We start from the raw sequence: 27,593 nt of genomic DNA, 5'->3' as shown, positions 1-27,593 counted from the left end.
AACTACAATATTGAGAGCAACCGGATGGGAAAGATCACAAGAGGTACAGGGCTCTGCAGAGAGTGGTGCACTCAGCTTAAGTGCATCATCCTCAGTAAGCTCCCTACCCTGCACTCTATCTACAGCACATGGTGCTGGACTAAGGCCAGGAAGACAGTAATGGACCTCAGCCACCTCAACAAGACTGATTTCTTTGTTGCAGTTACTGTAGAAAAGTGCTTTTTCTCCATGAAGTCCAAAACAGAGCGTATGAGAAGGAGCTTTTTTCCTGACACAGACAATGCCTTAACATCTTATTAACAATATTAAGCCCCCACAAATATATTTGTTTATTTATTTACTTGTCATGACATGTCTTCAACAAAACTACAGTACCTCAGCTTGTTTATGCTTACCCAATTTGCACTCCTCTCATCCAGTTGCACATATATTTTTACATGAAACAATTATGGACATGGATACTTTTCACTTTATGTTAGGACAATCTGCTGTTTAAGGACAATTTCTATATATTTTTATATACTATTCACTTGTAAATACTAATTTGACTTTCTGTACACCTTATTCTTATTTTGGGTTGCAAAGCAAAAAAATAAAAAATTTAAGCAGGGGGATTCTTTTCTATACCTACTGTATTATTATGGTTTGTTATATTATTTTTTTTAATTTCAATATGTTTTCCTATTACTACTAGATAGCCCACAATGATTAATGAATACCTATTAAAAGTGTATCTGGTGCAATTGGCTGTCCTTCTTCCTTTTCATGTTCATCTGACAAACTCTTTTTCTGTTTCAAATAATTTGGACCTCTTATATTTTACATCCAAACATATATTCATTAAAAATTTATCATTTGTTATGTTACTTGAAAATGTCACTAACTCTATTGTAGTAACAATTTTAGTGGGATTGTTGTAAATAGAATTAAAATTTAAGACACTTTAATAACCTCTGCACAAAGACACTTTCTTCTATGCATATTTGCACACCAGTACAGTATATTTCAATTTGTACAGTATATTTCTATTTTTATGCACATCATATTTCTATGTACAGTATATTTCTATTTTTATGCATATCGTATTTCTATTTTTATTTTTAGTTCCATTTTTTTCTAGCACATTTCTATTTTTATTTTTAGTTCTATTTTTTCCTAGTTTAATTTAATTTTTTTATTAAATTTTTTATCGTATTCTTTTATTTATATTTATTTCTTATTTGTAAACTTTAATTCTCTTTTAGGGTCAATAGCAGTCGTATAATACATTTCACTACATTTCGTACTGTGTATGTTTGTGTATGTGACAAATAAAATTTGAATTTGAATTTGAAAATTGTATATGGTGAGAACAGTGAAGTGATGCGAACAGTGCTCACTGTTCATCCGGGTGTGATATTAAACCGAAAATACGCACTCTTGGAATTGTGCTTGTCCAGTGAAATTAGTGGGCTAAAGGGAATTGAGCAATTATTATGGAACAAAATTGCATCTCTCAATCATAGATTTTTGGCAAAATTCATGAACAAATGTTCTTTTTAAAAGCTGCAAACTATGGTCAAACATTAAACAACATTTATGCTTGAATGAATATGCTTGAATGCTTTTTTTAGTCATTTAAATATTAATTCTATTTTTATAGGTATTCTATTGACTGGAAAAGTGAGCTAGATAGCTTCTTTGAAATTGACCCTGTAATAGGAACCATCTCCACTAATGAGCTTCTGGACAGGGAGAGGAGAGTTCAAAGCAACATTTCTGTTGTGGCAACCAAAGTTAGTAAGTATGCCTTCACAAATTATCTCGGACTGATTAATGATGAATTAAAATATTTTGTCACATTTGAATGGCCTTAAAATGCTTTCTTGTTGTTTTGACCTTATACAGTTAACAACTGATTAATTTTTCCTATGACTTTCAGCCATTAGATGATTAGGTTTTTAATTTATTATGCAAGGCAATGTGTGTTAGGTAGTTCTTTCATTAAGATATTAACTGTTATTTACAAAACTATTTTAACATGTTTGGAAATTACAGTACTAATTTGAGGGGCTGAGATGGTGATTATGGATAACAATGTTAAATATTTCAAATAGCTATTTTACCAATTATCGTTTTATAAAGTAACAAATTAATGCTCACTACCACATTACTGACATCCACTTCTCATGACCTCTCAGAAACTGTTAAAGTCATTCCGCAAGAAACTCAAGGTATTCAATCAAAATTACCAATGATGCCCTCCACATTCATTAACCAGAAATAGTCTAGTGAGGTCATTAAAAGTTAAAGCCTTTTCACCATGAAAAGAAGCATTTCTAACTGTCTCTCATTCTCATGCTGCTGATATGCTAATTGCAGTTTGCTAATGTTAATTTGTGAAGTCGTCTGTTGCAGTGATACTACTTCATTCAGTGTTGGCTCACAATTTTATATACAAGTGTGATAAATGTTATGAAATTAAGTTCTCACAAGGAAAACCTGTAAGGTTTTTTGAGTGACTTTTCAATTTACTTTACATTACATTAAGAAGAAAAACAACACTGTTGCAAAACTGGAATAGGATATAAAATCAGAAATAATAATGCTGACCATATTATATGAGTCGATGAGTCAGCATTGTGTCCAAAAATATTGTACTTGTTGCTAGTAATGAGAAGCATGCTCATGAGACCTTGTTTCTGTTAATGCAGCAAGCATGTGGAAATTTGGCTACATTACATTAATTAGAGGCTAGACAGCTTTTGGACTTTTTCTCTTATAAAAGATGCACACTCTAACATTATATTAGCAACAACTATGAACATCTAGAAAATATGCCACCATTTCCTAGTACAATCTATTTTCTTTTATAAAGTAATAAAAATATAATCTTAACTGAAATGCAATTTGTTCTCCCCATGCATGGTGGATTTTCTCCGGTTTCCTTCCACAGTCCAAAGACATGCAGATTAGGCTAATTGGTGCTCCCAAATTCCCTGTGTGTTTGTGTGTGTGTGTGTGTGTGTGTGTGTGTTTGCCCTACAATGGATAGGGCACCCAGGGAATACCCCGTCTCATGCCCTTAGTCTCCTGGGAAAGGCTCCAGGCCTCCAGTGACCCTCTATTCAGAATTAAGCGGTATAGACGATGAGCGAGTGAGTGAGTAAGTGAAAGTGGAATGCAACGCCAAAGTGAAAGTCCAATGCTGTACATGTGTAAATGTATCACTTAAGATCACTGCACCATCTAGTGGATAAAAATATTTAAAATCTAATGTGCATGTTTTAGATAGATAAATGAATAAATAGAAATCATAGATGGATCACAGTTTAATAGTGTCACACATTTTGTGCAAAGCCTGTGCTGGTACTGTGGCATGTAGTTTTGTTTTCATTTATTGTTGTCTGCCTATTAATTTTTCATCGATTTTTCTATCAGTAATTTCCTGATTGTGCCCATGTGTTTTTTGTGTTGCAGTGAAATCTCATTTATTAGACTTGTGCGTTTAAGTTCATATACAGACGTAAGGAGTCAGTCAAGTTAACAAATAGTTTAGCATAGCTGTCATTGCCTAATTATATTATTATATTATAGCTGTCGCTGCATAAATATATTATTGTTTGTCCCAAAAAATTGTTCTTCCCCAATAAACCAAAAAAATGCATAGCCATTAGAGAATGGTAATACATCTACTGTAAATGACAAACTAAACCAATAACCTTTTATGTTGACAGCCTTTGTCTGGATCTCTGGCAGGCTCCTGGCAGTATGCTGGCTTTCAGCAGACACCACAGGCCAGAGCTCCATTTATACAAAAGACAGAGAAGACATTTTGGCTGACAGGCTTATCATTTCCCTCAGCCGGATTTTAAATAATAATTTAGTGCAGTTAAATTTAATGCAAAATTTCCATCTAATAAGTGGAGCAGAAAACCTTTTAAAGGTTGCCTATTGTAACCTACTTTTGTTTGAATGGTATGGCTCCAAACTGTGGCAGATTTGACTTAAAGAAGCTACATCTGTGCAACCCTATGGGCACAAAAGTGCGCACACACACACACACACACACACAAACACACACACAAACACACACACAAACACACACACCTACACACACCTACACACACAGATCTCTATATTGCCAGAAAGATTGCTTTTTTCCATCAAGGTCATCCAAAGATCTGGTTGTATATGTGACCCCAGCGGGATGAGTATAGATCTCTTTCCCTCTAAGCCATCCCTTTAGCCACCACAAGCTCATATCATGGATCAAATCCATATAAGTTTATTCCACACTGATGGCCCCACTGCACTACACACACAGAATTCAAATATTATTGCGTCTATAAGCAATCAAGTTTAACACAAAAGGTCTGGTGGGTTCACTGTAGCTGGGGTTTCCATGTGTTTGCCATGTTTTTACCTGTTGTTTTTACCATTACATTATCATAATGTAAAAATAAAATAATGTAATTTTTAAATTCTGCTATTAATTTTATAGCTCTACCATCAGCTATGAATTATTCATTTACTAGTCGTAATATTAGTAGTTATGAGTGCGAGAAATTTAAATCCCTTAAACATTATTTAAATTGTTTTTGTTTGTTTATTTATTTACTATATATTTTTTTGCAAAGTCAAAAAACACTTTAGTTTTCTCTAAAAATAGATTTAATTTTACTTCATTTCTAAATGATTCGTAAACGACTAGTGTGAAGCAGTTCGAAGATTCAGTCTGTCTAAACCCCTCCTTTCCGTCCTCACTGCTGTGATTGGTCAGATGGCGCGGTGATTTATGACTGGTCAACCGCTACACCGTGTGTCGGAAAACAAAAACGCTCATGACCATAACTGAACGACGGCTCTGGAGACCCGTCAATACATAGAAAAGATGGCGTCGGTTTTACCGTGTAACGACCAGCTGAGCAAAAAGGACAAACACAAACAATTAGATAAAACAAACAATACAAAACTAAATAAAGTAAATGAAAAAGGTGCCTCACAACCAAACAAAGATATAAATAATATTTACAAACTATATATATATATAATAAATGGTATGTGTGCGATTGAGTGGAAAATGTCCGAAGTCCGTGTTTATTGTATGCGTGTTATCCGAGTATACCGAGTATGGTTCGCTCTCACCAGGGTTAATGAAGTCCGAGAGGCCGATAACGGAGGGTGAGAAATCCATAAAATATGTCCAGTCAAAGATAATCCGGTTAGAAAAATCTTCGAAAGAAAATGATCCACAACAAATAACTGGAGCACTGTTCCTCCATTACTACTACTTCCCCCCTCCCCCTGGCTGTTCCTTTGAAGGCAGGTCAGGGAAAGGGCACTTAAAACTCGCGAAGTGGCACGGTGCATGCGCACTTCGCGTGTGCGGAGGCATTTTTTTCCCTCAGGGTTTGCCGTAAAGTTTTAAGTTCAGTTTTGGTAAATGGTGGAAAATAAAGAGTTAAAAAGGATTTCGTTTGCTCACGTTTTTTTTTTTTTTTTTTATATTACTATTAAGTGTATGACGTGGATACGTAACAGATTAAAAATAGATTTGCTAACGACTCGTTTAGGCGAATGTGAGCCGATTCTTTTTTTTAATAAAAACTTCATTTTTCATGCATTGTGAGCGTCACAGATAGTGCAGATAGTTTATATTCACATACAGCTACATGACACACTGCATAAAAGAAAATATTTGAAAAAGCATAATAAGACCTCTTTAATAAAATGTTGAATACTTCTGTTTCTTGAACATCTACAGTAGGTAGGAAAGAAAGTGTTTGGTAAAAATGGTAATCTTGATTATGTTATTAGTATTAGTATTAATGAATGTGATCTCATTAAAAAACGTTTCGTAATTTAAAGGTATCAATGTACTTTAATGTGGTTTGACCACACCTATGGCCCTAAACATTTTGTAATTGTGAATTGTTGCAAATTTGAAATCATGAGTTTGATTTTAGTTAGCTTAAATTTGGGAAACTAAAAAAAAAAAAACTTCTTGTATAGCTTTTTGTGCTAGTAGTAAAATAATAATTGGGTCAATGGGCTCCCTACTAGATTATGATATGTTCTTGGGTTGTGTGACCTTCCAATATTATATTAAGATTTCTCAAGAATGAGTGTTGAGTTTTTGTATGATTATTATGTACTTATCATTGTAACCAATAGATTTTCATGCACATGCAAAAAGGCTTAGAAGCACACCTGTGTACAATGTTGTCACTAATCTGTACTTCTTACAGAAGAATTCAAAATAATCAAATTAGTTTTTTATTTATTTTTTTTAGAGGTTTTCTTAATATGGCCACTTGGTGTCACTAGTATACAATTGATGAATTCCTATTGAGCCTTGAAAAACCACATTACTTTATGGTGTAATATGGTTGTAATACTTCTAATCGGTCACTCAATAACCTACAGCCTTAACCGTTTGAACCACCATTGCCTCAGTAGATAAAGGATAAACACAGTATTTGTGTACTAAAATCATATACTATTGTTATATGCAGTGGTGTCAAAAGTATTCACATTCATTACTTGAGTAGAAGTATAGATACTAGGATTTAAAAAGACACTTTTTTAGAAGTTGAAGTATCAACTCAGGCTTTTTACTCAAGTAAAAGTGTAAAAGTACTGGTTTCAAAACTACTTAAAGTATAATAGTAAAAGTAACGTGAGGGGGGAACAAAGCATTAAGGATAAAAGCTTAGGCTGTGCCACGGGCCTATATACTGCACTAACACCTCATAAAAAAAAAAAGAAAAATGTGTTGTTTTTTTGTTGTATTCTTTAACGGCCATGGTGATTTGGAATACTGTACAATGCAAATACATTAAAGAACCATATATGTGGACTACTGAGCATTAACATGTTTTATGGAGAAGAAGATATTATAACTAGTTGCCTATAAGTATTTTAATGGTGCAAAAAGTCAAACTTCAGAGGCATGTCATCAGTAACCTTTATTGAAATGTAAATGTACATCCAAGCTTAGCTGCAGGAATTTGTGAGGGCAACAAGAAAATTTGTGTATTCAATTCAATTAAATTTTATTTTATTTATATAGTGCTTTTAACAATGGTCATTGTCTCAAAGCAGCTTCACAAAAATGAAGTGTACCAAGGCCAGGCTTAGTAACAATTACCCTTGTATGGTTGTCTACAATAAGCATTAGTGCTGTCAGAATGAATAATTAATTTAAGTGATATACAGTGTATATATATATATATATACACAACCTTATCAACCGAAAATGCTATTTTATTCAAACGCCCTTGCTGGAGTGTGTGACGTGACGTCATGTGCAGGTGCGATGGATCGCGTACCAACCAATAGGGTGTCGGAATGGTATGTTTATACTTCTCATCCAACACAATCAAATTCGCTCCATCCGGATGGCACGATTTATCCAAATGGTTTTTTGTTTGTTTGTTTTTTGAATGACAAGCCGAAATAAAATAGGAGTAACAAGGCTATTTTTAAAATGTAGGGAGTAGAAAGTACAGATAATTGTGTGAAAATGTAAGGAGTAGAAGTAAAAAGTCGGCTGAAAAATATTTACTCCAGTAAAGTATAGATACCCAAAACTTCTACTTAAGTAAGGTAACGAAGTATTTGTACTTCGTTACTTGACACCTCTGGTTATATTGGAGGTGTTTTAATGAAACCAGGACTTTTAAATGCGCAGAATAACAAAACACACTTATGAGAGTAAAAACTACCTTTATTTTCCTATATAATCACCTGCTACACTAGTGTACTTATCCCAGTTTTTCACCACTGCTTGAATACCATCAAGAGCGGAAGCTTTTTAGTATGTTGGAGCCATGATGGGACTGCCTGCTTAACATCACAAATTTCGGCCTTCCAAAACTACTATGATAGCACAAACATGCGTAAAAGCTTGGAACGAGGTCAGGACTGTATGGTGAAATATGGAAATGAGGATAAAATTTAAATGTTTTTCTGTGACTAAAAGTCTTATCAACGTACTGTGTTTGAAGTCTTCTGTAAATGTCAATAAGTTTTACACCTTTATTAACAAGAAATTTAACAAGTTCCAGTTGACTTACAGTGCATGCCCTCACATTTAATATATATAATATATATAATTATAATATAATAAGATGGATAATACTTATAAATACATAGAACAGAATAAGGATATCATAATTTGTGGGAGCACAGTGGCTAAGTTGTTAGCACAGTCGCCTTGCATCTCCAGAGCCCGTGTTTAAATCCACCCTCTGGGTTTGTTTACACGATATTCCAAAATTGCCTGTAGTGTGTGAATGTTGACCTGAAGTCCTACCATGGTTGTAAAATTGGAATACATACACTAATAATCACCATTGGCCTCCACTATCCCTAGTTGGACTACCGAGATTTGTAGATGAATGGATGGATTATAATTTGTACAAGACATATACTGTACTGTAAATATAAAAGCTTAAATTACCAGCACAATGTCTAAAAACTGTCTGTGTGCTCTTTGTTTCTTTCTTTCTGTCTTTCCTATTTTTTATACAGATAACCCAGTCCTAACCAGCAAAGTTGTAGTCACAATTCATGTTTTAGATGTTAATGAGTTTCCTCCAGAGTTGGCTATACCTTATGAGACCTATGTGTGTGAAGGTGCAAAAGTGGGACAGGTGAGTGTGTAGCAACACACACACACACACACACACACACACACACACTGCATTGCCAAAGAAGTCACCGCCTGGATTTAAATAAGCTAATCGTTAAATGCCTTTTATTGGATAATTACTGCACAGTGACTAATATGCTTCAGCTGGCAACAAATTATTTAACCCTAACTGGTGCAATGAGTAGCTTCTCCTTTCTTAAGCGACTTTTTTCAGAAGCCATATCCTGTGGTCATGGCAACGATGTTACTCTATTTTAGAAGGGGCAAATTATGTCCTGCATCAAGCAAAGAAAATAACTTATTGTTAAAAAAAGGAGATTGCTAAAACTATTAAAATCAAGTTAAGAACTGTAAAACACATTATTAAAACTGTAAGAAAAGTGATTAGCCATCATCTTTAAGAAAGAAATGTGGTTGAACAAAACATCTTTAATAGGCTGTATGTAATTAATAGAAAATCACTTAAAGGCTTAAAATCAATCCATAAAAAATCTATTCATTTGTTTAATAGTTAAAGTAAGAGCAAGTTCATACAAACAATGCAATGGGAATACAAGGGATTGGGTGCAAAACAGCTGTGTAGCCCTAAGATCACCACATGTCATTAAGGCTAATTGGACAAAATTATTTACCAAAATAATATGCTAAGAAGCATAAAGAATGGACTGTGGAACATTAAAAAAAGGTCATGTGATCTTATAAGATTCCCTCATCATAAATATATAATCTTAAATAAATGCTGTGACATTGCGTAATCTTATTAAAATTGTGGCAATCTAGGCAAAAGGCAGTCCAATGAAATATCTGAATTTCTACCTTTTTTGTCCAGGTTTTTGTGTGCATGTGTAGAAAGACCAAAACTTAACTCAGCAACAGAGGAGAGGTTCATTTAGAATTAACATCCTCAGAAATTACCAATTAAAATCACCTTAGATTAGAGACGTTATTAAGGCTTTACAGAGCAAGACAAAGTAGCAGACACATCTTAATATCAACTGCTCAAAGTGCTTATTGCATATTTTGGATATCTTCAGCATTGTTTAAAAAAAGTAAAATCAAATAAAAATCAGTAAAGATCATGGAGAATGTTATATACAGTGAAACTTTGGATTGCGAGTAACATGGTTTGCGAGTATTCCGCAAGATGAGCAAAGATTTTCAATAAATTTTGATTTGAAAAACGAGCGACGCTTCTTGTTTCGACGCAGAGCGTCACGTGATCACAACTGAGCCAACAGTTTTTCTTTCTCTTGCGCTGCGGAATTGTGGGTAATCATCTCCCCTGCCGGGTCTTAGTGCGCGTCTCTTACTGGTATAATCAACATCCGTGCACACTGTTTACTATAACACTGTAACCACGTGTGTGTAAAACATATTTTATTTTGTGTTTACAGCGTGTGTATACTGTTTCTTATTACACACATGTTTGCGCGTGTAAAGCAAAAGAAAGTCTCATTGGAAGGTTAAAAATCCATTTTCTTCCTTAGCCTGTGCGCGCGCATAATTTGACACCGTGATAGTTCACTCTCTCTCTCTCTCTCTCTCGCCTTTAGCGTACGTGTGTGTGTGTGTGTACTGTACACATACTGTAACGAGAGGCCCAAACACACACACACACACACACACACACACACACACAGGGCCTGTGCATAAACGAAAACACTTATCTGTCGGGATTTATTTGAACTTTTTTTCATTAGAAGGTTAAAAATCCATTTTCTTTCTCAGCCTGTTGTTGTATGTGCGTGCGTGTAATTCGACCCCGTGCCGGTTCACACACTTTTTTTCTTTCTCTCTCTATCTCTCACCTTTAGGGTGTGTGTGTTTGTGAACCGGCACGGTCATAAATTACGAGTGCGCACACACATAACAACAGACCCCAAAACACACACACACGCACAAACACAGCTTTAAACAGAGAAAAGAGAGCACGCCAAGGTGTTGTGAGAACCATTGTGGACTTATGTGCCATTTAAAATGATTTATGACACATGTCACACACCACTGCATTTATTAAAATTTCAGGGCTGTTGTGGCCACATGTAGGTGTCTGTGTTTGTGTCACATCTGTATTTGAACATGTAGCTTCATGCCAGGTATTATTGTAAATCTGTGTTCATTTGTGCCACTAACAAGTAAAGCAATTGTAAAGAAAAAACAGATTCATCTAATCAGACATTTTGCAAAAGCTGTAATGATGAACTACCTGGCAGCGATCGTGTGGTAGAGCAGCATGGGCTAATGGATGTTTATGATGGGCTGGTCACGTGTGGCTAAGTTATGCATTAGCTCAGACCTAATTGCTTGTTCAACATGCACATTCAGTCTTCACATGCAGCAGGTAATGTAAACTGCAGCAAGATGGTGCTGGAATATGGCATTATATTCCTGCCACAATTCTGAGCGCATGGTTTGACATTTTGAGAGCAGACAAAGCATTCTACGCGCGTGCAACGTCTCCACTGCGCGCTCAACAGTTCGATTCTGCGCATGCAGTTCCTCCCCGCAGCTCTCTCAATATGTGTTTTCCGCGCACGCGCGACTTCTCGATTCTGTGCGAGCTCGACTCTGCCTGCACGCGCGTGCAACATTTATTTTCTGTGCGTGCTCGACTCTGCCTGTATGCTCCCTCAACTTTGTCCAGCGTTACAAAACTGCCACAAAACCAGCCAATCACAGACATCCACACACTACTTCTGATCGGCTGTTCCTTCACTATCAGCTGGCAATATCGACCGCATAAAGCATACTATAATTTATGTTGTGCTTTTAAAATGGTCATTGTCTCAAAGCAGCTTTACACAATCAAAAGAAAATAATAAGAAATTAAAATTATATTATTATATATCATTATATACAAATGAAAATAAATTATATAAGGGAAGCAATGTAAATAATTTTGCATTTGCATTTATTTATAAATATTATAAACAAATTATAGTATTTATTTTTATTTAATTAAGTATTACTATATACCAGTTTCATTTGTCCATTGTGTGTTTTTATTTACTTATCTGTAACACTTGGATTTAATTAAACCACTAGTTACTTTGCTACGGGGTCGAGAATCAAAATACGGGTTTTCAAACAACACTTCCGGTATTGCGCAATCAAGACAGGACAAGTAAAGACGCCACACAATAACAACATAGAAAAACATAGACGCCCCCCATTCCCCCCCCCCCCCCAAGCCTCCGGCGTCTGAGGAGAACGTCCGTAAAAGCGCTTCAGATTAACCACGTTCACTATATCAGTTTTTTGTGGATTGCCCCAAGATACAGTGTAGTTAATTGGTCCCTTTTTGTTTTTTATTTCTGCTGGTCCCTCCCACTTGGGCGCTAGCTTGGCAGAAAATCTTTTCGCTGCGGAGGAGAGTGGGTGAGTTTTTATCCAAACTAGATCTCCCGGTTGAAAGTGCGCATCTTTTCTCCGGGCATTGTAGTATCTAGCTTGTTTGGACTGTTGTTGTTTTACTCTTTGTCTCACCTCCTCCATGATAAGTTGTTGTCTGTCCAGTAGTGAGTAGGCGGTGTGATCAGGTGTTGGAGGGTGATTCATGAGCCTTTCGAGTGGCCCTTTTAGTTGCCGACCCAGTGTCAGTTCTGCAGGTGTCTTTCCCGTAGTTTCCTGTTGGGCTGTATTGATGGCGAATCTGAGCTCTGGTAACCATTGGTCCCAGTTTTGGTGATGGTCCCTGTAAGGATTTCTTGAATTTTGGTAGACCCCCTTTGGTCTACTCAGTGCTCCGCCTGTATTCTGCTGTCCCGCCTGAGCTCAGGGAACCCCTCAATGAAGCACACAAGTCAGTGTTCAGTGAGACGTTCAAAGTTTATTGTGGGAGACAGGAGTATATATACGCACACACACAAAGAACCAAAGAAAAGGTGGATGTGGGAATGTTTACATCCAGTCTGGAATGCTTTTAAAAGATAAGGTAAGGAAGAACATAAATTTAGGAGTAGCTCTGCATTTACGAGCGTTCAACAGTTTTACGACCTTTAACATAAACTTCCATAGGATGTGTTTTTTGAAAGCACAGCTTGTGTCGTGGTAAAAGAAAAGACAATCTGTTCTCACGAACACAGAATATCATGAAACACACTAAGAATTAAATATTTCCTACAATTCCCCCCTTTTATTCATAAGAAACATCGTTGAATAAAACTCAGAGCTTTTAAGAAGTCGCTGGCGGACAATAGGCCATCGGACGCGGCGCAGGAACATACCCTGAAACATACTCATACAAAGAATTTTGCACACAGCGAAAAATACACAGAAACATGACAGGTTGAGTGCAAACTCGTGTGTGTCAAAAACCCTGTTCACAATGTCAAACTCATAAATAACTACTAGTGGTGAACTATTGCCTTTCTTGACGCTACAGTGCTCAGAGTGCGGGCACGCCCAATCTGCACTCGTCCCACCTCACGAGGCGCTAAGACACCACCAGGAATGGTACACTAATAGCAAAAGTAAAGAGTCGACCCGTGGCAATCCAAGGCGATCCCTCTGTGTCACGTGACTCCATCAAGGTCATGTCATGGGTTGGACATCACTGCAGCACGTCTTTAGTCTAGGAAACAAAAATCACAGAGACAGAAAGATAATAATACACACGCATTTATTCATCTTTTGGTCTCACGCCGACAGGACATCTCTTTAGCCTAGTAGCATGGATCCACTGTGGAAAAAGATCAGTTAGGATAGCAATACGAGTAATTGCGATTATTTCTGCTGGTCCGTCATATTTACAATCTCCCAGTTTTCTGGGGGTCAAAGATTTTACCAGAACAGTATCTCCCACATTAAGAGGATGTGTGGGTTTTGTTGAGGGTATTAAAGTCACATCAGCAATTTGTTCATAATGTTTAGTTAGAGTATCTATTAGAGCAGCAGAATATTCAGCAATATGTACATCAAGATCAGTTGTTCCTATCGCGGGTTTACCTTTCCTCCATGGCACGGGAAAGGGTCTGCCAAATATAATTTCATATGGGGACATGTGCACGTCTTTTGATGGTGTCATTCTTATTTCAGCCAGAACAGCAGGTAACAGATCAACCCAGTTTTTACTCCCCATGGTTTGCATTGCTTTAGTCAATTTTTCTTTCTAGTGTCCTATTTGTTCTTTCTACTATACCTGATCACTGTGGATGATAAGGAATGTGAAAATGCCAGGACAGTGAAAGATATTTACACAAATTCTGTGTTACCTGTGATGTAAAAGGTGTTCCTTTATCTGAGTCAATAGCATAAAGCACACCATAACGAGATATTATTTCTTTCACTAGGACTCCACCTTTGCATTCTCTCGAGCACACGGAAAAGCTTCCACCCACCTAGAAAACTTGTCTACCAAAACCAGAAGATATTTAAACGTATTCTGAGCACACACCAAGCATCTAGATATTAATGAATCAATTGTTCCAAGCATGTTAGCTATGTAAAAGAGTTCTTTCATATCTTCCTTAACCCCCCTTCGCGCGCGATGTGTAACACCATAGAACTTACGCACGAGAAACGGACGACAATGAGATGGCAGGCACAAACGACCATCAGCACAATACCATAAACTATCAGAAGCAACGTAGGCACCTTGAGCTTGCCAAAAAGAGGAATCATTCTGAAGCTTGTAAAGAAAATAAATCTACATCAGGAATCAAAGAGCTAGCAAGAAAGGATGTATTGATCAAATCAGAACCAGAGTCAGGAAAAAAAATCTCTTTTCAGGCTGCTTCTTTAACAACACTATAAGCTAGCGTATTACCTTGGACGTCCATAGATTCACCAGTTGTTGATGTAGAAGACATATCAGGACGTATACTAGTGGAGTGAACAATCTCTAAGCAGCAGTTATGATCTCTTTCTACTAGCCTGTCATCCTGTGCATTGATCAAGCGTGCCAGAGCATATCTGAGGGTGTCAAAAGAAGAGGTGGATTTTATCTCTAAGTTACTTGTAGGACAAAGGATAATCTCATACCCAGATCCAAGCCTTCATATGTTGTGTTTGAAGGTTCTGTAGCACTTGTTTAACCTGATATAAAGAATACAAAATTAAAGGACGAGAGAGATCAATCTTCTCAGCATCTTGTACCATCACCCCACAGGTGGCCACAGCCCTGAGACAGGCAGGCAAATCTTGTGCCACAGCATCTAAAGTTTTAGATAAGAAAGCACATGGTCTCACTCCCCCCCATGTTCCTGTGCCAATACAGCAATAGCGGTGCCCCGTGCTCACAGACCTTTAGATGGAACGGTTTTTGATAGTTAGGCAGGCCCAGCGCTGGAGCAAAACATAGGGCCTTTTCCAGTTCAGCAGTCAATGTCAGAGGCTGTTGGAGCGGATCGTTGTGTGAGATGACTCTCCTGATGCATTTATCGTAGAATGAGCAGTCAGGAATCCACCGACGACAGTAGTTGACCAGTCCCGGAAAACCCATGAAAGCATGTTTAGTGCTCGGACGTTTAGTGTCGATGATAAGCTGAATTCGTTCCTTTAAGAGCCTTCTTTGACCTTGGGAGAGTTCAAAGCCCAGGTATTTTACAATGTCTCTGCAAAACTGTAATTTAGTCTTAGATACCTTGAAACCCTTCTTTGCCAGGTGTTTCAGGAGACAAGTGGTGGCTTCTTCGCAGCGGCGGACACCAGTAAAACATCTGCGTGCAATAGGACAACAGAATCAGTGGGGAGAGTTAGATCACCAAGTACATCTCTTACTACAGCCGAAAAAACATTTGGGTAGTCAATTAACCCTGCAGAAGACGAGACCAGGTGAACTGACGCCCCCTGTGGGTGAAGGCGAACAATGGCTGTGTCTGCCCTTCTACAGGAACACTGAAGAAGGCAGAACAAAGGTTAATAACAGAAAAATGCAAATGATGACAAGGTCTAGAGAAAACAATGGACAGCACATCAGGCACAACAGGTGCAACAGGGATAATTATGCCATTTATTTTTCTCAGATCTTTTGTAAATCTCCACATACCATCAGGTTTCAGTACTGGATTAACAGGTGTGTTATAAGAACTTACACATGGTTTAACAACACCCTGCTTGAGCAGTGAGCTTAAAATTTTATCTATTCCTGAGGTGACTCGAAAATACGAAGTAACATCGCGGGGCTGGAACTCTGAGGGCATCCCTATGCATCATATGCTCCTACCTGCATCCCTGACAAGGGATTGGGTCTATATTGCTGTTGTTTTTGCACTCTCTACGGCGGCTGCTGGGATGGATTAGGAGAAAACACCTCATTAGCATCATGCCACTGACCATCATTCAATCGATTATACATATTTTGTCCACTACGTTCCTCATCTCAGGCCTTCATGCGACATTCACAAGCCCAATGACCTTATTTATGACAGTAATAAAAATTACCAGACCTACGGGGTGTACTCTGACCCTGCAGACCTCCTCTACCTCTATATCCTCCACTCTCCACAGACAAACATGTTTATTTTCTAAAATACCATCTCCTTTCTTTGTTCTCACACGCTCACCTAATTTTTTTAATATACATTGTAGAACCATCTGACAATTGAAACTTTAAAATTTTCATGATTTCTGGTCGACAATTAGTCAAGAAGGTGGTAAGGAAAAGTGAGTTAGGGTTTGCTTCAGGCAGGGGCATACCATCCAAAAGCGTCCAGGTCTCTCAATACCTCTCAAGAAACTTTTTCTTTTCTTGTCTACAATTAGTTACCTGTAACAGATCTTGACTAGCTTGCTGACATGCAAGAAGATAAGTAGTTAGCTCATCTTTTAAGAGTTTCATAGCCTCACTAGAATTACCTCAAAGAAAGTCAGATTTCTTCTTTTTCCACTACAGCCAATTTGTCTATTTTAGAGTCTAAGCATTTTACCGTTTTTATCAAATCAGCCTCATCGTACCCATCTCCCACAACCGATTGCAAAATAAAGCGATAATCCGCACCCACGAGCTGACAGTGCCTAGAAGCCTTTATCAGCATATCAACAAAATTCAAAGCTTTGTTGGGAGAAGAGAGCATCTTAATAATGTCCTTCAGCGTGCTTACGGATGGTGGAAGGATTTTTTGGACCCTTTGGTCCCATAGAGAAAACAAACGCAGTGCTTTCTTGTCGAGGTTTGGGGCGAGACCTCTCATCCGGACCTTCATCGTCCGAATTATCATCATCCTCACCATCAGTATCCTCGGGATCATCCGATAGAGGGCTGTCAGAAGTTCATCCTGACACCTTCTTGGGAGTCTTTCCCTTTCCTGAGGCACACACTTCCGACGAAGGTGAGCACGGTTTTGTGGGTACGGGGAGACAGGCACAGATGAGCAACTCACAAAAGGATTTCACATAAATAGTTGTGGTCTTATTACCCATTTTATAAATGTGAATTAACCCGCGACAGAAACAACCAATATCTTTAACAAACAACACACAAAGACAAGTAGCAGGCAACAGAATACAGCTTCCACACTTATGCTTCAGTTCAAGGAACCTTTCAGAAGCGAGCGCGCGCTAAACAGGCGTAAAAGCCCCAAGACAATCCTCCCCCGTACTGTATATGGTCCAGATACCAAAAACCCAGGGAGTGTGCTTGCTCTATGCTTATAGAGAAAAATTTTTAAAGCCGCACTCACCTGATTAGAGGTATCCCGGACGAGCCCCCAAATTGTAAGGATTTCTTGAATTTTGGTAGACCCCCTTTGGTCTACTCAGTGCTCCGCCTGTATTCTGCTGTCCCGCCTGAGCTCAGGGAACCCCTCAATGAAGCACACAAGTCAGTGTTCAGTGAGACGTTCAAAGTTTATTGTGGGAGACAGGAGTATATATACGCACACACACAAAGAACCAAAGAAAAGGTGGATGTGGGAATGTTTACATCCAGTCTGGAATGCTTTTAAAAGATAAGGTAAGGAAGAACATAAATTTAGGAGTAGCTCTGCATTTACGAGCGTTCAACAGTTTTACGACCTTTAACATAAACTTCCATAGGATGTGTTTTTTGAAAGCACAGCTTGTGTCGTGGTAAAAGAAAAGACAATCTGTTCTCACGAACACAGAATATCATGAAACACACTAAGAATTAAATATTTCCTACAGTCCCCGACGTATGAAGCGATCATTGTCTTCAGAGTTCGGTTAACTCGTTCCGTCAGGTTCGTTTGTGGGTGGTAGCTCGTAGTTAGCTTTTGGACGCTCCCCCAGGTTTGGCTGAGGTGTGCCAGTAGCTGAGACGTAAACTGGGGACCTCGATCGGAAACTAGATATTTGGGGACCCCCCATCTAGTAAAGATCTCCTCTCTTAGCACCTTCACCAGTTTTGGCGTCTTTACATCCCTGAGGGGAAACATCTCCACCCATTTGGTGAAATAATCTACCACAACTAAAAGATATTCATTTTGCCTTTTACTTCGGGGAAAAGGACCCATGATGTCCAATCCCACGGTGTGTCCAGGCTCCAGAACCTCCGTGCTCTGTAGTAGCCCACTAGGTCTAGTGTTTTCCGTTTTATACTGTTGACACACGCTGCAAGTTCTCACATAGTGCCAGACGTCTTTCCGCACCGTGGGCCACCATGCCACATTTAGTAACCTCAGCAGGGTTTTTAGTTGCCCCAGGTGTCCTCCCAAGGGATTGTCATGATAGTAGTGTAAAAAGTTTTTTATTAATGACTGGGGGACAACTAGTTGAAATTTTTCTCGGTGTCTTACCGGTACCCGGCGATATAACGCCCCTTGGTGATGTTCGAAAGAGACCCTCTGCTCTCTTGTGCTTCGTGGCTGGTCTTTCGAGAGCAGCTTCGTGATGGTGGGGTCCTCATGTTGGGCTTGAGTTATCTCGCACAGGTCGTTTGGTAAGTCGGATGAACATTTAGAGGTTGTGATGGCGAGACATGGAGCGGTGCCCACTTTTAACGGCGGGGGCGCCCGGGATAGCGCATCTGGTCCCAGATTTAAGCAGCCTTTTCTATGATGTACTGTAAAAACGAACTGTTGTAGGCGTAACGTCCATCGGGTGAGACGAGAGCTGGTTTTCGGGCAGTTGAAGGCCCATGACAGGGCGGCATGGTCGGTAAAGACCTCGAAAGCGCGACCTTCTAGATAGTGCCTCCATTTTTCTACAGCCCAGACCACGGCCAAACACTCCTTTTCTGACGTGGAGTAATTCTGCTCAGCTCCTCTCAACATTCGTGAGGCGTAAGCTACTGCTCGTTCTCCTTCTGCTGAAGTTTGGGTGAGGATGGCTCCCAGGCCCACTTCGCTGGCGTCGGTGTGCAATTGGAATGGCAGATTTAGGTTCAGTTGTATTAGTACTGGTGGGTTTTGAAGTGCGTGTTTGATGACATCCATGCTGTTCTGGCATTCTTCGGTCCACTCCCATTTTACTCCCTTCCTTTTTAAATTATTTAATGGAGCTGTTATGTCTGCAAAGTGGGGAATGAACTTGTGATACCAGCCCGCGAGACCCAGAAAACGTTGAAGAGATTTTAAGTCTTCAGAAGGAGGATATTCTGCCACCGCCTTTGTTTTCTCCGGGTCTAGCTGCACACCTTCTTCAGAGATGACATGACCAAGGAACTTCAGCCGCCTTTTGAAGAAATGACACTTCTTCATGTTGAGGGAGAGATTGGCTTGGGTGAGTCTGGAAAATACTGCGTTGAGATGCATTCTATGTTGTTCTAGTGATTGTGAGTAGATAATGATGTCATCTATATAGACAAAGCAATATTTTCCTCTTAGATCCGCCAAAACTTTCTCCATCAGTCGTTGGAACGTTGCAGCTGCGTTTCTGAGTCCGTAGGGCATGGACCGGAATTGAAACAGACCTTTGGTAGTGATGAAGGCGGTCTTCTCACAGCTGTCTCTCTCCATCTCCACCTGCCAGTAACCGGATTGCAGATCCAATGTTGAGAACCAGGAGCCGCATCCAGTGATTCAATGATGTCGTGTATTAAAGGCATTGGATATGCATCAGGTTTGGTTTTGCTGTTCAATTTTCTAAAATCTACACAGAAAGTCCCATCGGGTTTAGGTACTAAAACAACAGGTGACGACCATGACGAACATGAAGGTTTGATGATGTTGTCCTTCAGCATCTGGTCGACTTGATCTTCTATAATTTTTTTCTTTAAGGGTGATACTCGGTACGCTCTGGATCTAAATGGGGTGTCGTCAGATAAAGGGATTCTGTGTCTCTCTAATGCTGTTTTGCCCAAGATGTTGGAGGTGGTGCGGGGCCAAGCGGCCATTAGTTTCAGCAGCTCCTCTTCATTGTCGGTGTCCCAGGATGTCACACTTTTTGTGTTTTCCTCCGCACATAGGAGATCATCAGTAGTCACAGGTAAGGCTAGATACAGGTTAGCTGTAGCCGGGAGATGAGTGTGTCTCCTTTGAGCAGACTTAGATGGCGCAGAGTGGGGTTGGGACATTATAAAGGGATGATAAGTGACTCCCTCCTCTGTTTTCAGCCCGTACTCCCCGCGTGCGACGTCCAAGGTGGCTCCTGTGGCTTTTAAGAAGTCCAGCCCCACGATCAGAGGGAAAGCCAGGTGAGAGTTGCTCATGACATATGTGTCCAGCTCCCACTCGATAGTGTGCCAGATGTAATGAAGCCTTCTCTGGGTTTGCGCCTGGTGTGTTTTCCCATCAGCCATAACAAACTTCTGAGGAGAAGGAACATCACACCTGACTTCCTGTTCGCAGAGCTACCTCCATAGATGTTCCCTCATCAGCGTGTAGGAGCTTCCTGTATGGACCACAGCATTCACCTTCCTTCCTTGCACTGTTACTGGAACCAGGAGAAGCGAAGGAGTTGCCAGAGGTTGAGCAATGGAGAGTCCCGCTGCGTGCTTTGAAAGAACTCGCTCACCTGCCTTCTTATGACTCTTTTCCTTGTTGTGCTGGGAGTCCACCTTCTGCCAATAGTCTTTGGAGCTCTTGCAGTCTTTTTCCACCCTAGAACCTATCTTCACAAGCTGTTCCACGGTGTTCACTGTTCCTCTCAGACATCCTGCCACTCTTGGGTTGATGTTATTCAGGATTCGCCCCACTAGTTCTTCCTCGGAGATATCAGGCTTCCACTTCATACAGAGGGCGCGGTAGTCATAGGCGAAGTCTCTAAGGCGTTGACTGGGCTGCTGTACCAGAGACCTTAAGTTTTCTTCCACTTCTGTGAGGTAGTCATCCGGTAAGAAAGCCGCCATAAATGCCTGTTTAAAAGACTTCCAGTCCTTCACCTTGCCTTTCTCTGCCTTCCACCAGCTCAGAGCAGGTCCTCGTAGCACCGTGCTGAGGGTTCCTAACAGTTCTGGGCTGGGCAGTGGTCTGATCTCCAGATAGTTTTCACACTGTTCGATGAAGTTAAGAACATCCGCTGTCTCTGAAGCGTCGCCAAAGGCTGGAAACTCCAGGCGGATGGGTGGTCGGCCATAAAAGGAAGAAGAAGAGGGTGAAACTGAGGAGGTAAGCTGAGCAGAAGCGTGTGGTTGGACACAAGGAGGAATGTCGTATGTTTCATGACTGCTTATGTGCTTTACCTTTGCCGTAGATGCTGTGATCGCCGTGCTGGGAGAATGTAGAACAGGAGATTGGGGAGATGCAGGGGTGTAGGCCTTTAACCTTTGGATGGTGGGCGTACTTGTGAGCCGTAGTTTTTTCATCTGGTTTTCCCAGATTACGTCATGTCTCAGAAAACAGTCAGTGACAGCTCTTTCCAGTTTATCCAGGGCCTTTTGGCAGTAGCGCTCCAGCCCTTCTAAGCTAGCGTCCACTGCGTCCCGAAAACTGGTTTCCCTGTTCAAACTGCTGTTTACGGATTGTCTAAAATCCTGCTCCAACGTGTTCACTTTGTCAGTAAGCGCCCCCATATCCTCCTTGCATTGATTCAGTTCAGTTTGCAACGTATTCACAACATTAATATCAGACACAACATCATCATCATCATTATCATCATGTCTGTCAGATATATATAGTGAACTAATCAATGAGGTTATTTCAGCTGTAGGGTTACGGCGTGTAACAAATGCATCATCTACATCCTCCAGCACATTATTAGCTACAGCAAGGTCGGCCTGCACGGCAGCATTAGCATTAGCAATGTTAGCATCCATTTTGTTCTGCCAAGACACACAAAACCGGAAAATACCCGAAAATACCGATTCCCCGTACGTACGGGCCACCACTATGTAACACTTGGATTTAATTAAACCACTAGTTACTTTGCTACAGGGTCGAGAATCAAAATACGGGTTTTCAAACAACACTTCCGGTATTGCGCAATCAAGACAGGACAAGTAAAGACGCCACACAATAACTATGTATAAACCAAACCAAAGTGTATTAAACCAAACAAACCAACAAACAAACAAGGTGCACCAAAACCAATATATACAAAATATATACAAATATAAACAATGTGTGAGATGTATGCGGGTGTGTGAGTGCGTGTATGATTGTCCAGAGTTAATGATATTGCAGTGTGTGAAATGATGCACGGGAGAGATTGGCTCGGCCTCACCGAGCCAATCTCTCCCGTGCATCATATTGTTATGGTATTGATGACAAATCCGGGAGCTCGAGCAACGGAACGAGAGGTGAATTGTTAGTGTCTATGAGGAATAATCCGACCGGGGAAAAGTACTCCTTTAGAACCATCCAACAAACTCTCTCTCAGAAGAAACAGCGCGCTAGGTAAATCTCTCCGTGCCGAGCCACTTGCCGGTTCCGGCTTTATACCGGCACACGTGACCCGACGCCGCTTCCGGGTTCTCTCGCGCTGCGATCGCGCATGCTCGCGAGAGCTTACCCTGTGACCAACACTGTCAATGGGGACAAATAAAACCAGATCGGGCAATTTTACGAGCACAGGTGAGCAGCATTAGCTCCTTAATCCATTTCCCTGTTAGTTAAAATGCCCTTTTATGTGGCTGCGCTACATATCTAATTATTCATATAGCTCATTGTTAGACTACATCGACTAAAAATCTAATCGGACAACTCGGTCGCTTTACTTATAAACCTTTATTTACAATGCTTCCGTTAAGCGGTCGATAGTAGTGCCACTTGATTGGAGGAGAAACAGCCAATCAGAAGTAGTGTGTGGAAGTCTGTGATTGGCTGGTTTTGTGACAGTTTTGTAACGCTGGTCAAAGTTGAGCGAGCGTACAGAACACGTTGAGCGAGGAGGGGAGGAACTGCACGTGCAGAATCGTGCTGTTGAGCGCGCGCGTAGAATGCTTTGTCTGCTCTCAAAATGTCAAACCACACGCTCAGAATTGTGGCAGGAATATAACGCCATAGACCTCAGCTTCCTAAGTAGTAGACTGTATGTACAGTAACAAAAATCATTCATTGTGAATGACTAAATCTTTTTTTTTTTTTTTAAATGTTACCAAGATTTAGAACTTATCTAAAGATTTTATCACATTTAAGGTCAAATTTATAAATAAAAATCATAAAGTAATTGTTTACAAACTTTCTAGTGGCGTTGTATGACTTTTGGCTGCTATAACATTGTTTACCTTTATCTTATGTAATTGTCACCACAGTAAAAACAAAAAACGAAAAAAGTGTTTGCTTCTGCTAAAATACTTTTTGACAGAATTTTGGTAATACCCTACAGCAATGGTTCTCAAAGTGTGGGGCGCGCCCCACTAGTGGGGAATACAGACATGACAGGTGGGGAGCAATGAACCGGAGGGAATTAGTGGTAAATAATAGGAAAGTACCTATTCTAATTCATGCTTTTCTTTATTGACAATAAAGATCGGACACTCGAAACTAAACAATCACACGCAAAGAAATAGATCATTAATACAAGTAAATTAAAATAACATCAGAGAAATGTGGAACCATAGTGCAACAATAACGGTTTAACATCGGCATGTTAATTGCAGAGGAACAATATATAAGGAAACATTCGGTATTATATATGTAATTTTATTTATTCCAATGTGTATGCTGATGTTTCTGTATTTTTGTTAAACATTAACAAATTAACATTAACATTGAGACAAAAATATACGTGGGTATCTTATTTGCGGGTTTATTTACGCGGCTATTGAATTCGGTAGAATATAAAACTAACTTTACTGCAGACACAAACAGGTGTTATGCGCTAAAATGCCCCCCTGCCACGGATTGCCCCCCTACGTAATATCTATCAAATATTATATTAGGATATTCAAAGGTTTATTATTATCATCAAATATATTATTACTATTATAATTAACCATAGACACATGACAGCCGTCGAGACGATTAATACAAATCCCCAAAAAATTTTTCTTTTGCAGGGGTTTGTCAATGTACAAATAAATTATTTATCACAAATTACACTAAATAAATATTGTTTGTGGTGAAAAATTATAGAAAATGATTTTTATTATAAAATAAGCAATATAAAAATATACATGTATATGAAAAAAATATATAATTTATATGTTTTTTTCCCCTATACAACATTTTTTTATATTGCTTATTTTATAATTAAATTCATTTGTTATAATTTGTAATATGTAAACCATAAACCTATGAATTTATGTTCCAATATATTATTTGAAAGAGATTATGTAGGGGGAGCAATCCGTGGCAGTGGGGGCATTTTAAAGCATAACACCACCTGGTCAGTAGCGTACTGTATGTAGTGAGCATAATAATGTCAATGAATACATTTGTTACATGGACCTTAAAAAAGCAGGTGATTCAACACTATCAGCCTAATCAACCAAACTTGTGTTTTGTGTCCTAAACCGCTGGCAGCAGACAGCACGAGACCCAACAAAGTAGGAAGACACGTAGAGACAACACACCCCAGTCACGTTAATAAGCCTTTCGACTTCTTTGAAAGAAAGCTCTAGATAAGTGACAAAGTAAGCCTGTTATAACAATTGCACGTGTATTTTATCTGTCTTGAACTTGGTGTTATTTGATCTTATCGGTTTAGAAATTGATATTTCAATAAATAGTACACTTGGCCATTTTCGTTATCATTTTGTTGACAAGTGGGGCTTGAAAATTCGTCCACCCTTTTAAGTGGGGAATGACAGAAAATGTTTGAGAACCACTGCCCTAAAGTAATTTCTCAGTAAATTCTGAGAAATGAATATCAACACAGTGGCTGATCTATGTCCATCAAACTCTTTTATTTTTATCCATAGGTGATTCAGATCTTCAGTGCAAAAGATGAGGATATTCCTATGACAGAGCACACTTTCTCCTTCAGATCACCACAGGAAAAGATCAAGATCAAGAACTTTACCATCAAAGATTTTGGAAGTAAGCTTTATTATTATAATTTTTTTTTTACGCACAATCAATGCTGATTCTATCCTAATGAGTTGTCTACTGATATTCATATTAAAAACAGTATGTGCATGAATACATGTACGTAACCTTGACCTTCTGTCAAACCCAGCAGTGGATAGTTCTCGAACACCAAGGTCATCTTAATTATGTAGCAACCTGCTAGCTGTTACAGCCAGTTAAAAATTATAGTTGTTCATTCCTACAGGTGTTGAGGTAGAAATAACAGAGTGAGTGATTCTGTGTTTCAGCTGCACAAAATAAAAGAAAAATCAACTTAGCACAGATTGGCTTTTTATTATTTTTTTTAAAGATTAAATAGACAACCCAATCAAAATTGCAGTTGGTTGGTATGTTACCAGTCACTAAACATTGATTTCATAGTGCAAAAACACCCCGCTTCTAACTGACATAGATTTTAGTGACACATTACATTATATGTATTAGCAGTAAAAAACACATGTACCATATTTTATGAGAATAAAATGATTAACTGAAATATTTTAGTAGTTATAATCACTTTAATGTAAAATGGTTATTACTTCTGTCTCAATATTGTTAATGTATAGTAGATGTGCTCCTGACAGTTTATCCCCTATTAATGTAGATGATAATACTGCTCAGTCTCAAAGTTTTCGTTTTTATTCTGGTACACCAGGCTTCATTTGACATGCCTGTATAACACCTCAAATGGGTTTGAAGCTTGTTCAGAAACATAAAGCCACATTTTACACAATGCTTTATTAAATTGCTTCTCTAAAACTGTTGTTCAAAAAGCATTTGTTTCACTATCTGATTTATTTATATATTTTTTTACCCAGACAACACTGCAGGCATTATAACCCTGCGTGGTGGCTTTTGGCGGCATATTCAGGAGCTCTACCACCTTCCAGTAGTCGTTAAGGACAGTGGTTACCCAGTACAGAGCAGCACCAGCACCCTGACCATCCGTGTGTGTGGCTGTGATTCTAATGGATCCCTGCTGACCTGCAATGCAGAAGCCATATTCCTCCCTGTGGGTCTCAGCACCGGAGCACTTATAGCAATTCTTCTTTGTATTGTAATACTGCTAGGTAAGTGGACTGCTGACTGCTTTTTTGTGCAACAAAAATACAAAAACAAAACTCAGAACTACACATTTGTGGTATTTTTTTTTTACAACCTTCTTAGGAAGTTGGTACGGCTGCCGATTAATTCTTAGAGCAATATAAAGCATTCTTGTGGGAAAAAAATACTTCTCTATCGTATTCACCTTAAGGTTGCCTTAGGATCTTCCTACAGCCTACATATGTCAATCTTACAAAAAATTTTGTCTTAAGATGGTTGAATGGCACCCATATGTGCAACTTACTTGAATGTCAAGTAGTTAGTAGGATATCTCCTATCTGTTGGCACATTTTGTCATTTTATACAAAGTGGCGGCTATCCACTAAATCATCACACACAAGGTGACTACATGGCTTAGCTCTGTGGTATCCAGAAATGGTAAAGAAATGAGCTGTTATCTCATGAAAACAAGGAATCGTATGACACACATGCAGCTTTTATATGCTCCCCATAAGAACATCACAAACACAGCAAAAATAACATACTGCCATGTTGTAAACACCTCACTTTTGCCTTAACACTAAAAGCGCCGAGCAGCGGTCATTTGACCGCAATAAGGTAAGAAAAAAAAAATACACTAGATCAAATTCCAGGACCCTCCTTTCATGACTTTTCCTAGATCTGTGAGCTTAATCACCCTGTATGCTTACATTTTCAAAATCGCACCAGTAAAAGCCAGTATAAAGCTATTTTGCTCTTATTTACGTGAAATTGCTGACAGCTGCGCGCCGGTCATGCCGTTTCCTGCCTTTTCCAACCTGTGATTCTCATTTCTCTCAGCAGATGGCGCAAGGGATTGCACATACTATCTATGCGTCATTCAGTGCGTATATGTAACTATCGTAGGTTTCATTCCAAATATGCAGTTTATAATATACAGTGTATGTATATATATATATATATATATATATATATATATATATACACTGAACAAAAATATAAATGCAATACTTTTGTTTTTGCTCCCATTTTTTATGAGATGAACTCAAAGATCTGAAACATTTTCTACATATACAAAATAACATTTACATTTACATTTACATTTAGGCATTTGGCAGACGCTCTTATCCAGAGCGACTTACAAAAAGTGCTTTAATGTTTACAAAATACATGTAATGTTATTACAAAATTTTTTTATTGTATTGTACAAAATACAATAATGTTTACAAAATAACCATATCTTTCAAATATTGTTTACAAATCTGTCAAAATCTGTGATAGTGAGCACTTCTCCTTTGCCGAGATAATCCATCCCACCTCACAGGTGTGCCATATCAAGATGCTGATTAGACAGCATGATTATTGCATAGGTGTGCCTTAGACTGGCCACCTGTAAAAGGCCACTTTGAAAGGTTCAGTTGAATCACACAGCACAATGCCACAGATGTCGCAAGTTTTGAGGAAGCGTGCAATTGGCATGCTGACAGCAGGAATGTCCACCAGAGCTGTTGCTCGTCAATTGAATGTTCATTTCTCTACCATAAGCCGTCTCCAAAGGTGTTTCAGAGAATTTGGCAGTACATCCAACCAGCCTCACAACCGCAAACGATGTGTAACCACAC

At 39.1% G+C, this 27,593-nt stretch overlaps 1 protein-coding gene across 1 annotated transcript in view; it reads left to right on the top strand.

Annotated features, from left to right (window-relative positions):
* The window catches only part of LOC128541034 (cadherin-12), a 169,532-nt gene that overhangs the window by 105,234 nt on the left and 36,705 nt on the right, over positions 1–27,593 (top strand). Inside the window, exons 7-10 of the mRNA XM_053511116.1 lie at positions 1,643–1,779; positions 8,518–8,639; positions 24,780–24,897; positions 25,746–25,997. Of these exons, the coding sequence (XP_053367091.1) occupies positions 1,643–1,779; positions 8,518–8,639; positions 24,780–24,897; positions 25,746–25,997 (629 nt within the window). The remainder of the gene's footprint in view (positions 1–1,642; positions 1,780–8,517; positions 8,640–24,779; positions 24,898–25,745; positions 25,998–27,593) is intronic.

This window comes from Clarias gariepinus, chromosome 14 (assembly GCF_024256425.1).
Source record: "Clarias gariepinus isolate MV-2021 ecotype Netherlands chromosome 14, CGAR_prim_01v2, whole genome shotgun sequence".
NCBI lineage: Eukaryota > Metazoa > Chordata > Actinopteri > Siluriformes > Clariidae > Clarias > Clarias gariepinus.
Note: the sequence above shows the minus strand (reverse complement) of the source record. Positions and strands in the feature narration are given on the sequence as shown.